This window comes from Stylophora pistillata, chromosome 2 (genome assembly GCF_964205215.1).
Source record: "Stylophora pistillata chromosome 2, jaStyPist1.2, whole genome shotgun sequence".
Classification (NCBI taxonomy): domain Eukaryota; kingdom Metazoa; phylum Cnidaria; class Anthozoa; order Scleractinia; family Pocilloporidae; genus Stylophora; species Stylophora pistillata.
Window position 1 is genome coordinate 11,202,201 of NC_142520.1, and position 11,209 is coordinate 11,213,409.

The following is an 11,209-nucleotide window of genomic DNA, read 5'->3' on the forward strand; positions in this document are numbered from 1 at the left end:
AAGCGTAATAAATGACACATTAGCAGCCGACTCTGATTCCTCTGTACATTACTATAAACAGCTTTCTTATGAAAATCGTTCATGTTCTTGATACGCTCGTCAAATTTAGGCAAATATAAACCAACTGTTTTCGATGCTTGGAGCAATTCAGTTGGGCAGATTTCATAGTTACCTGCGCATTTTTTGCCATCGCCATTAAACCCAATCTTGCAGCTGCAATTGAAAGAACCTTCGGTATTGTTGCACTCAGCGTTGACATCACAGTTGTGGGTTTTGGTGGAGCACTCATTTACATCTGTACAAACAAATTCTTTCCGTAAATTATTAAAATTTAAAAGAGTTGATAAAAGCTTTTGTAGGTATGTTCTAATTGGATGAGCTGTGATATTCGACAGGACTGAAAGCTCTCTAAAAGTGCATCACGTAGAATGATGTTTGAGGAGCAGTCATCTTTTATCGGAAGGCGGAGGGGAGATTGGAAAGATCACGTTGTTTTCAGGGGGAACGGATACAAAGTGTGATACATAGATCCTAATAAAAGTTTTGTTGTGTATTATCATTGAGTATTTTTACGAGGTGTGCAGTATTTTGACGAAAACGTAGGGCAAGTTAAAATACAAACAACTACGCCCCAAACTATTTAATAAGAGATAAATTATCCAACGCGCCAAATTGTGTATTCAGTGCGGGTGGATTTCGCAGATATCTATTTACGGGGAGTGCAAAGCGGAACGCAATCAGCCCGTTGTCGTGTTGCTGTTTCTGTTTTCTTCAATTGATGATGAAATTTCAATGTCGTCTAACTGCTTTTCTTTCTTTCCTTTATCTAATAAAATGGGATCAGTATTCGCCAGCCATTCCAACTCTTCATCGTTAGAAGGATAACTTGAATTTTTCACCATTTTTGTTTGTAACCTGAATCCAATTCGTCGCTTGCGCAATGAGAGAAAACCTTCAGCGTTAGTTGTACTCTAAGAAGAACAGTTGGATAAAAAGTGACTCGTAAGTCATTAGAACACGTGTGGATGCATACGAGACCACGGTAAAATGGATGCAAAAGAGACGCATAATTGTATTAACTAACATGGTTATTATAGCGCACGTGCAAAGTAACTCTTACCTTTTTCACAGTGGTCTCCCGTGTAACCAGGTGGACACATACACTTGTATCCCTTGTCTGTAAATCCAACCAAGCAAGTTGCATTGTTGTAGCACATGTTGAAACAACACTTGTTCTAATGGGGAAAAATATTAACCCTTTTTTTCATAAAATAACGGAGACGCTATTCATGCGAGCAATTTATACTTTTTATCCATAAGGGGCATGCTTTGAGTTTTTCTTTTTTTGTATAACAAATAAAAAAGCCTCGACTTTGCTCTGTTCTGTTGTAAAGGACGACAAGAGAACAAAAGAAGTGAAGGGGGAGAAACTTCTTGATACTCTGATAAGACATGCTGTCTCAACCAATCAGAACTCGCGTTATAAAGGAAATATATATTTTTTTTAAATTAATTCACCTCTGTTTCATTTTTAGCCCATTCAGGTGTTCTCAGGCTTCACTTAAAAAGGTTTTGAGATAAAATTGCCTTATCTGAGTCGCCGAAGACTCACAGACGAACGAGGAAACTCTATTAAAAGGTACACAAGGCTTACAAACAGCAGCAAACTCCTAAAAAAAAATTAAAATAAGATAAAAATATGACTCTTACCTCCGTGCCCCTATACATGAAACCTGCCATCGGTTTCAGATCATTTGGATGTTGCAAGTGGTTCGAGTCACTCAATTGACACAAAACTTTATCTTTTTCTCCTGAGGGTCCCAAGTTGATCGATTTACATCTGTCTTCCATAGTGCACCAATTTCTGCAGTGGCTATAGATATGCATTCCGACTGGTAATAAAATGTTTTTGAAGACGTGGCCCACCAATCCATATCCATCCTTCTTTTGTAAGAACTTGAGACGCCGACAGCTATCTATCAATCAGACATTAGAGGAAAGCTTTTGTTAGGGCTCCAAAACGTCTCGCGTAGGTTGACGAAAAATAAAAATCTCAAAAAAACACAGGACTAGAATAGAATATGATTAAGTAATGTTTAATAACACCATTATTTAGAGAAAACTGTTTGGTCTTAGGGATTTGACAATTTTCATGGCTATCAATTGATGGGCTAAAACTTCTATCCACTCGGATTTGAAATCCATCTGCTCAAAAATTGGATAGTTTATCGTATCGTCTTCCTGTGGTTAGCCTTCGGTCGAAATGTACTGAACCACTTAGGGGCCAGACTATTTATTTTGTTTACCTTTTGTAATATTCTTTAACCCGTTAACACCAGCAAAATAGAATTGTGACAACTCCGCCATATACCGGTACAACAGGATATTTTTTTTTTTTGGAGGAAAAAAAAAATTAAAGAAACGGTTGCAATTTTTTATTTCGTTCGTTTTCATATGCGTTTTCATGCGTTCTGTTTGTGGATTAAAAGTTTCAAAACGTAAAACGTTTTCGAGCAAAAACGAATTTCAGTTGATGTGACTCAGGAGAAAGAAGATAAAATAAAAGACTTTGCAGAAGCTAAGATAAACAGTAATTTTTCTTTCTAATTTAAAACTTTTATAATTGCTATTGTTTTCACCGCAAATTATAAAAGTAGAATGTTTCGAAAACGAATCTGGGTGGTAGGGCACAGAAAAAATAGTGGAGTAGAAAAAGCTTTCGACAAGCGAAGCTGACGGAGCTTTCTAAAAATATGTTAGTACCCCGAAATGGTATCTTCATTTCTGTGAATATTTCACCATGTATTTTAATTAATTATTAAATGGCCAAAACTTGAATTTTTGCTATAAAGATAGTGAATAATGTATGATGTCATGCCCCCAAAATGTGCTTACTTAGATGATCTCTGAAACTTTATCCCAAGTTGAAAATCAAAACAATAAATGTAAAGAATGTCAAGGTACATAGAAGTTTAGAAAATCATCTCTTTTTGCTCTACTTATGACCTCATACCCTATTCATTGTAACCTTCCTCAACTAGATTTGAACAAAGGAAAAGTGTGTAAGAAATTCTTTCCCAATTTGAATCATCCTTCCCAAATTTAAACAGCCACAGAAAAGAGCCTGTATTCGCTGAATAAAACTATTTGTGACAAACGTAACCCTAGTTATTTTACTGACTTGAGCTAAAGAGCTGGTGACAAGCTTACTGAAAAAAAAAAAACAAGCAATATTAATTCCCATTTTCTTGATATTGAACGATTTTTCCAACTTCAAAGATACCCAAGACAATTCATTACTGGCCCATTGTTCAAAACTTCTTTATTTTATTTGTTATATGCAGATATTTAAGGAATAAAAAAAGAATTATTCCACATCGACTATAAATCCTTTGTTTCCCTGCTTAGTCTCCTTTACAGGCTAATTCAGTTCAAGAAATGTTGGAATGTTCTGTTCGTAAGCTATTGCATAGATTGCACGTAAGGCTCCTCTGCTCCAAGAGAGGCTATCGAACGGAGGACGAAAAGGTAGTTTTTCTATTATTTTCTTGATGTTCTGAGGGTATAAAGATAATTCAGATGGCATTAATTGAGTAAGAAATAAATATTATAAATGTTCACCCATTTTTACCAGGTGTCTGCTTAAAACTAGTCAAAAGCCATAAATGATCCATGGGTTTTTCCATCGACGTTATTAGGAAATTTTGGGTTTTTTCTCTATGAAAAACATATGCGTCTCTGAAAAAAAGAATTAATGGATAAGATTCTTACAATTCTTGTACTGGAATCGCGTCGACTTACATGAAATAGAGACGTAAAAATCTTGCTACTAAAAGTGTTTTCGTAACAAGGACGAAACTATGTTTTGATTGAAATTAATTGTAACCTTCCTTCGACGACTTTTTTCTTTTTCCCTTTTTATTTTAAATTCCGCACATCTTATGTTCTTGACTTCCTTTCTAAATGTGGTGAATTATTTTCAAATGAGTCACTGTATGCTGAGTTAGTTTAGGCAATATTTTCTTTCTGAAGGACCGCTCACGGGCCTACCTAACCCTGCAGGAGTTCTTTTGTTTCCTTGGGCACGCTAAGTAGTTAATAGCATATCAACATAGTGCGTCTAAGTTTTCGCAATACCACCCTTGGGGCATAATACGGAGACAAACGTTTCTACAATACAACTGATTAAGTTTCTGTTTGCAATATAATTTTTCGCTGTGGATGAAATCCCATTTTCAAAAATTCAAAGTATAGTCTGTTCGAAACAGGTGCCTAAAGTTTCAACAAGCAAAGATATTGCTTAGATATAGCGTATTTCTCAAATGAAGGAAACGATAACGGAGAAAAAAGAATTTTCATACTCGCTTGATGATGATCTCGTTCTCTCGAAAGTTGAAGATTCAAGCGTAAATGAAGGAAGATATTACTGAGGGTTTTGCTCATTGATCAAAAATCATGCGTAGTTGTTTCCATTAAAAACCACGAGAATCGAGACGTTTTTCCTTATTTTCCACATTTTTAGAGATATCTTTGTTTCTTCTTCATAAAATTATTTGAAAGAATGCTCTGTTGTTTTGATGCATAGAGAAAGAGCTGAATTCAAACGCTCTTAAACCACCTATAGTTAATTAAAGGCTACGACGATATGAAGTGCTTCTCAAAGTTTTCATACTCATTACGTTTGTTATAGCTAACACCTTGATTCATTTTTACCAATCTAATGGGTTTAGAGACTATAATAGGAATTGCAAAATGTAACTCTTGAGCAACAAAAACCTTTTAAACAGAATTCCTCCATTTGATTTTCTCTCCTCAAGTTACAAAGGTCTGAGTGTCTCCTATTCATTGCCATCCATTATTGCAAAAGTATTTCTTTCCCCTCCGAAAGATAGCATTGATTACTTATTTATGATTGTTTAACGATTAAATTGATCTGAATGAATTCTTGTAAAAATTTGAAACTTAGGAAACGTCGCCGAAAAGTTAGAACCAAAATGCCCCAGATGAAGTTCACACACACACCATCGATTATGTTACAACTGGTCTAGAAAGTTTCTAAATTTTTAAGAACTTTGTGAAATCGTCACGGTAGTTTCCTTCTTCCTCACTTTTAATTAGCTACTCTTGTTGACAAAATACTAAATTTCTTTCCACTGAAGCTTTTCCGAGATGTTCATGTCAGTTTTTACTTCGGAGCCCTCTCGATGTGGTAAATTAGGATTTTCAAACCCTTGAAAAGTGCATAATTTTTGGTCCATATTCCTCGGGCCCTTGCTTTCCTGTAACTCCAGGTTTGCATTTCTTCAGGAGTTGCCATAGTCTACATTTTCATCCAACCCACACAAAAAAATTTCAAAGTTAACTTACCATGGTTTGCAACTGTTAAGGTGTAGCACCAGCCTCCAAACAAAACAAGAATAAATATGAAAGAGAGCATCGGGCAGCGACGGCGGGCCATCTTCAGATTCTTGTCAAAATATAAAGCGTTTTTAACCCACCATTAGAGTGGTTCGCTTTACAAAAGTCTTTTTAGTAAAGTGAGATAAATACAGCAACCATCAGTTTCCCATCTCTGGAACTGCTAGGTTCTTGTAGAGCCAAAACGTCTAAGTTTAATTTCTACCGTCATTTATTATTAATTGAAATTGGACGGGATAATAAGTTCCTTAACTGCTCCTGTTTACTACTTTCTTCAAACGTCATTTGTGCATGAAAAATGCCCATTACAAGCCTCTTGTTTTGTAGATTTTTGAAAAAGAAATTTCTCTGAAACATTAATCGAAACGAATGAAAGAACGACGAAAAAAGAAGAGAAGAAAAATCTAGAGATACTAATTGTTATGATGATTATTTGTACTATCACTCATTAACTTCCCACGGGGAAGTAAAGTCTTAACCATAGAAGATTTTGACTAAAGTAAGCCTTTTGTGTTCTATGTCAAAACAATTCCATAATTTTACAAGCTCCTTAAATAAAAACGCATTAAATGACTACTGCGTTTTTTGTTTTCCCATTCACTTGGCATTTGGGGGTGAGGACTGTTGTTTCAGAATGATTATTTAAACATTTAATAAAGAAAAAGTTCTGGAACGTCACGCAAAATATGTGAACTAGGTCCCAAAAATGTTCTTTTTGGAACTTTTCCGAACTTTTTTTTATCGCCAATAAAGAAAAAAATGCTATATTAATTTTAAAGGGCGAAAATAATTCTGTTTATACGACAGGGGTGCATAACAGTAAAAAAAAAAAATACTGTCGTGTTAGCCAGTCTTTTATTCGTCACGAACATTATAATAATAAAGTGTATACGAATTCATCAAAAAAAGCGCTTTGTTTTGCTTCTTGAAACGACTCTCTCGCACGAAGTTTCCACGTGCCATAGGCTGTTGCCTTTTAATTCATAGTTTTCTATTAAGTTCTTACGCAAGTTTGCAAGTTTTGTGGACAAATAAATCATTGGGTATGTGAAATAAGAACAAACTTGCATGCCAGAAGGCCATGAACTTAAGTTCACAAACGTTTCTTTCTAAATTAGTTGATCTCGAATCAGGGTTTGGATCAATATCTGTAGATAGGGATGGAAAACGATTAAAAAAAATCATAATGTATTAGAAGAGAAGAATTTGACAACTGTAAAATCCCGTTTAACGACACTAGTGTTTTAAAATACGATCCCACCCAGGTTGAATTATTTTGTCAACGACAGTTTGCGGCAATCCTTGTAAATAATCAATGAAATCTCGCGACAATTTTCATCTTTCAACGCATCGCCAGTAAGTAACGCGAACTACACAACGAATACGCTTTATTTATACACGGCGAAAACAAGATGGAAGATACACAATCGAGAGAAAACAGTCAGGCGTCACTCGTATGAGCGCGCGCATAAAACTAAACAAACACCGCAGGACAACCTGCTGGCGCAACGTCTTTTTCGTTGCTTAACGAGAACAAACTATAATAACAACGGCTCAGGAATTCTGCAAAAGTATAAATGCTGAAAGTGGTAGGACCCTAATAAATGACATAGTCTTTCAAGTACGATGGCGGTTTACGGGACCGCTGGGGCCTTGGAGGGGCTGGTTGCGCACGGCTTTCGTCAGGGTTAGAGTAGGACACGTCGGGTTCGACCGGGGCTCTGGGAACTTCAGGTTCCTTAGGATCGGACAGGGTTTCTCCACCGTCGCCTTGAGGGAGTGGGATGGAGGTGTCCAGGGATTCAGGGTTGGCATCGAACGGATGAGTGATGTCCAACGGTGGTTGAGGGGGGTCGGGAACGGACGCTTGTTCATCGTGGACTTCATCATCTGCTTGATTTACGCAAGAAGAGGGGGAGTTGACTTGTGTGGGGACGACGTAGCATTCGGACAGCTTGACCTTGTAAGAAGAAGCTCTCAACTGACAGCCGGAGAACTTCTTGACAAAACACCATGGGTCGTTTATCTCTGTAACAAGGTAGCGGTTTCGGGCGTGGAGCTTGTTCTGATCTGACACTAGATAGGCCAGATCGCCAACTTTGATCTGGAGTTCGGGTGGTGCGAGGCCTCTGGGATTCTTGGCATGCTCACTGGATGAGTGGTTGTTCAGACACTGTTGGTACTTAGCAAGTATAGTGTTGTAATCTGCTAGGGGAAGCTGGTTACCGGTGAATTGGCTTCTTTGAGTCCACAGCTCGCGTGAAGAAAGTCCCTGACGACGTAGACGAGCGTTGAGGCGAGCAACAGCAATAGCTAGGCTCACTTGGTCGATAGGACCACCACCAGGTTCCTGCTTTAGTAGTTCGTCCTCGAGCTCTTGTACTGCCCTTTCTGCAACAGGGTTCTTGTTCTTGTTTTTGATGCGGCCAATGTCAAGCCAAACGTTTAGGTGTTTGAGGCCGTCGTTGTTGCTTCACGAGACGAAGGCAGGGGCGGGGTCGACACGGATAACGGCACGTGGGCCATCGATGGGGTGCAAATCTACAACTAGACATGTTAGGGCGTTCCGCAATGTGTCGTATTTCTCGTCTGCGATGAGGCAAGCAGCGGTGTAAGACGTGGCACACTCTCTAAGAACGAGGATTAACTGACGCTCACGTTTGATGACGTCGGCAGCGAACGCAATCCCGATAACATCTGGGGGATCCTCTGACGTCTGGCTGAAGAGAGTGCTTGGAAACTTCTGGAGTGAGGCGCACGTGTGGCAGGATGATGAAACACGTGTCAAGGCAGGGCCCATGTCTAGGGCGTAAAAGTGGCGTTGCACGACCATTTGAAGTTGGTTCCGAGATGGGTGGTTGAGACGCACATGAAGGGCGGTTAGCATGCCGTCGAAAACGGATCTGGGGACGACTATGGCCTCGGAAGTGGCGGCAAAGGGATGCTCACGTTTCACGACGAGGAGGCCGTCCCGAGAAATGGAGGCGACATTCAGGTACCTCTTGACGTCTTTGAGGTTGGTGAGTTTTTTGGAGGGTCGGGTGCCTTGTTTTAAGTGTGCATGCACGCGCCGTAGGTCGGGGCAGCCATTTTGGACTTCCCGCCATGTGGAGCGGGTAGTGTAGGGGAGAGGCTTGTTGTTATCAATTATGTCTTGCACGGTCACATCACGGACAACAGAGTCTTGGGTCGTACTGATGAAAGAGGATATTTGACAGTTTGGTTCCGAGCAATCTGGGGCGTTTCGACTGGCAAAGTCTGACGGGAGGTTTGCAGAACCTGCTAGGTGTTGCAGGGTGAGTTGAAAGCGGCTAACTGTAGTAAGGAACGATGTTACTCTTGGGCTGGCGGAAAACTCCCCTCTGCAGAGTTTTTCCACGGCTTGAACACACGGTTTGCTGTCGGTTAGTACGTGTGCGCGATTTCTAGATTGTGTGATGTAGGGGCTGAAGTACTTGACGGCTGCTGCAATGCTTAACGCCTCGACTTCGCACGGTAACCATTGAATCTGATGCTTGCAAAGTTTGGCGCTGAAGAAACCTGCAAGGTGTAGGCCATTGTCGCGAGTGATGTATAATGTAGCACCGAGACCACGTTGTTTGACGGAACCGTCCGTGACAATCCACAATGTATCAGTGTGGCGCGGGAGTGTGATGGGTCTTGACCCTGACAAAGCTTGTTGTGCAGAACGAAAGACCTTGGTCAGGTTTTCGTCCAAGCTAAGGGAGTCTGGCGATTGCATTCCCGAGATCGCGCTTTCCAGAGGGTCGATTATTGAGGCACAGTCAGGTAGAACTCGCCCGAGGACCTTGTAGGAACCAATAAATGAACGCATGTCCTTAACAGTTGTAGGGAGAGGGCATGAAGACAGGACAGAGATACGATGAGGACTGGCAGATAGGGTTCCTTGTGACCATACCCATCCGAGGACTGTCGTTGAGTTAGGGCAAATGACGGTCTTTGAGGGGGAGAGCCGCAAATTACATCTGTCGAGTTGGTCGAGGACTCGGGTCCAGATAAGTAAGAGCTCTTCGGGTGAAGAGGAGCCACAATAAAGGTCGTCGGCTATTTTAGCGACGTGTCCCTCCTGTATGAAGTCGCCGAGGACGCGGCACATCATCTCCTCCAGTGCAGTTTCAGAGCCGGGCATACCCATAGCTGATCGGCAATAGACACGTATACCCCGGAAAGGGGTAGAGACGCCGCAGTATCTGCGAGATTCTTTAGCCAGTGGAATCTGATAGAATGCTCGGCTAAGGTCGGTTTTGATTATGAACTTCCAAGGAGCAATAGTACGCAGGGTAGAGTCTACGTCTGGCATCAATGAAGGTTGGGGTTTGCTGTACCGACCGACGTCAGCAAAGGCGGTAACGAGGCGATGGCCACCGGAGGGCTTCTTAACCAGAAATGAGGGATTCAAGTACTCTACGTGGACGTCGACCTCCTCGGGTTTGGAGAAAACGTGATCTTTTTCAAGCTCGTCGAACTTTTCCTGTAGCTCGATCAACTTATCGCGGGGGTACAAAGGGAGACGACCTTTGCGTTGAGGGGGTTCCACGGGGCCCATGTTCACGTGGGCTTCGATGGAACGTGCGGCGCCACTGTAGCCAGGTAGGTCCGGACCAAATACACGGTTATGCTTGAGCAAGGCTTATTGGAACTGATCACGAATTGTGTCTTCAAGAATGTTGTTGGGGTCTAGCTGAACGCCGTGGGAGTATGGAGTGTTGACCTTTGGCTGCGAGGGGGGAGAAGGGACTTGGGAAGGATTGATAACTGGAACATCTTGAGTAGTGTGGCGGGCGAAGCAGATGTGTTCGTGGCGTCTAATGGCCTGTGGTTCGTCGGTGTCGTTCGTTATGCGGGCTTTCCCCCTTCTTAATACTCTGATAAGACGCGCTCCATCAGCCAATCAGAGAGCGCGTCATATATGAACTTTATTTTCTTAACTCATTTTTCTTTTTTTTTTCCTTTTTGACCGATTCAAGTGTTCTCCTGCCTCATTTTAAAAGGTTTTTAAATATAATTGCCTCATCTGAGACAGTATAACACCTATACTTATAAAACTTCATTGGCTCCCGGTCACAAAACGAATTCAATTCAAGATACTGTTGATAACATACAAAGCACTAAATGACATGGCTCCAACCTATCTTGTTGAACTTCTTAGTCGATATACTCCAGCACGAAACCTCCGTTCATCAAACATGAATCTACTTGAGGTCCCAACAATTCCAACTAAAACGTATGGGCAAAGAGCATTCTCCTACACTGCACCGTATTTGTGAAATCAACTAACTGAATGCATAAAAAAACGCCGAATCTGTTGACTCCTTTAAACGCTTATTGAAAACTTATCTTTTCAAAAATTAAGCCACCAGATTTTTTTGATATCGTACGTTGTCAAATATATGTATAACACGTAATAATCCATTAGTCTAGATAGAGTAGCGAAAATTACATGTATAGGATTTTTATTGGAATTTTGTTCATTGTAATTGTAAAGCGCATAGAGTTCAATTTTAATGCGCTATATAAGAACTTATTATTAAATTAATTAAATCTGAGTTGCCGAAGACTCACAGAGGATCGAGGAAACTCTATTAAATGGTACACAAGGCTTACGAACAGTAGCAAACTCAAAAACAAAAAAAATTAAGTAAAAATAAAACTCTTACCTCCGTGCCCTATACATAAAGCTTGTCATCAATTTCAGATCATTTGGGTGTTGTAAATGGTTCGAGTCACTCGATTGACATAAAACTTTGTCTTTTCCTCCTGACGGTCCTTT

At 40.5% G+C, this 11,209-nt stretch overlaps 1 protein-coding gene across 1 annotated transcript in view; it reads right to left on the minus strand.

Annotated features, from left to right (window-relative positions):
• LOC148737106 (uncharacterized) overlaps window positions 1–1,968 on the minus strand; it is a 2,128-nt gene extending 160 nt beyond the window's left edge. Inside the window, exons 1-3 of the mRNA XM_088749258.1 lie at window positions 1,711–1,968; window positions 1,121–1,235; window positions 1–295 (exon numbers count right to left, since the gene is read on the minus strand). The exon at window positions 1–295 is cut by the window's left edge and continues 160 nt beyond it. Coding sequence (XP_088605384.1) covers window positions 1–295; window positions 1,121–1,235; window positions 1,711–1,887 — 587 coding nt within the window. The 5' untranslated portion in view covers window positions 1,888–1,968. The remainder of the gene's footprint in view (window positions 296–1,120; window positions 1,236–1,710) is intronic.
• Window positions 1,969–11,209: the final 9,241 nt, after the last annotated feature.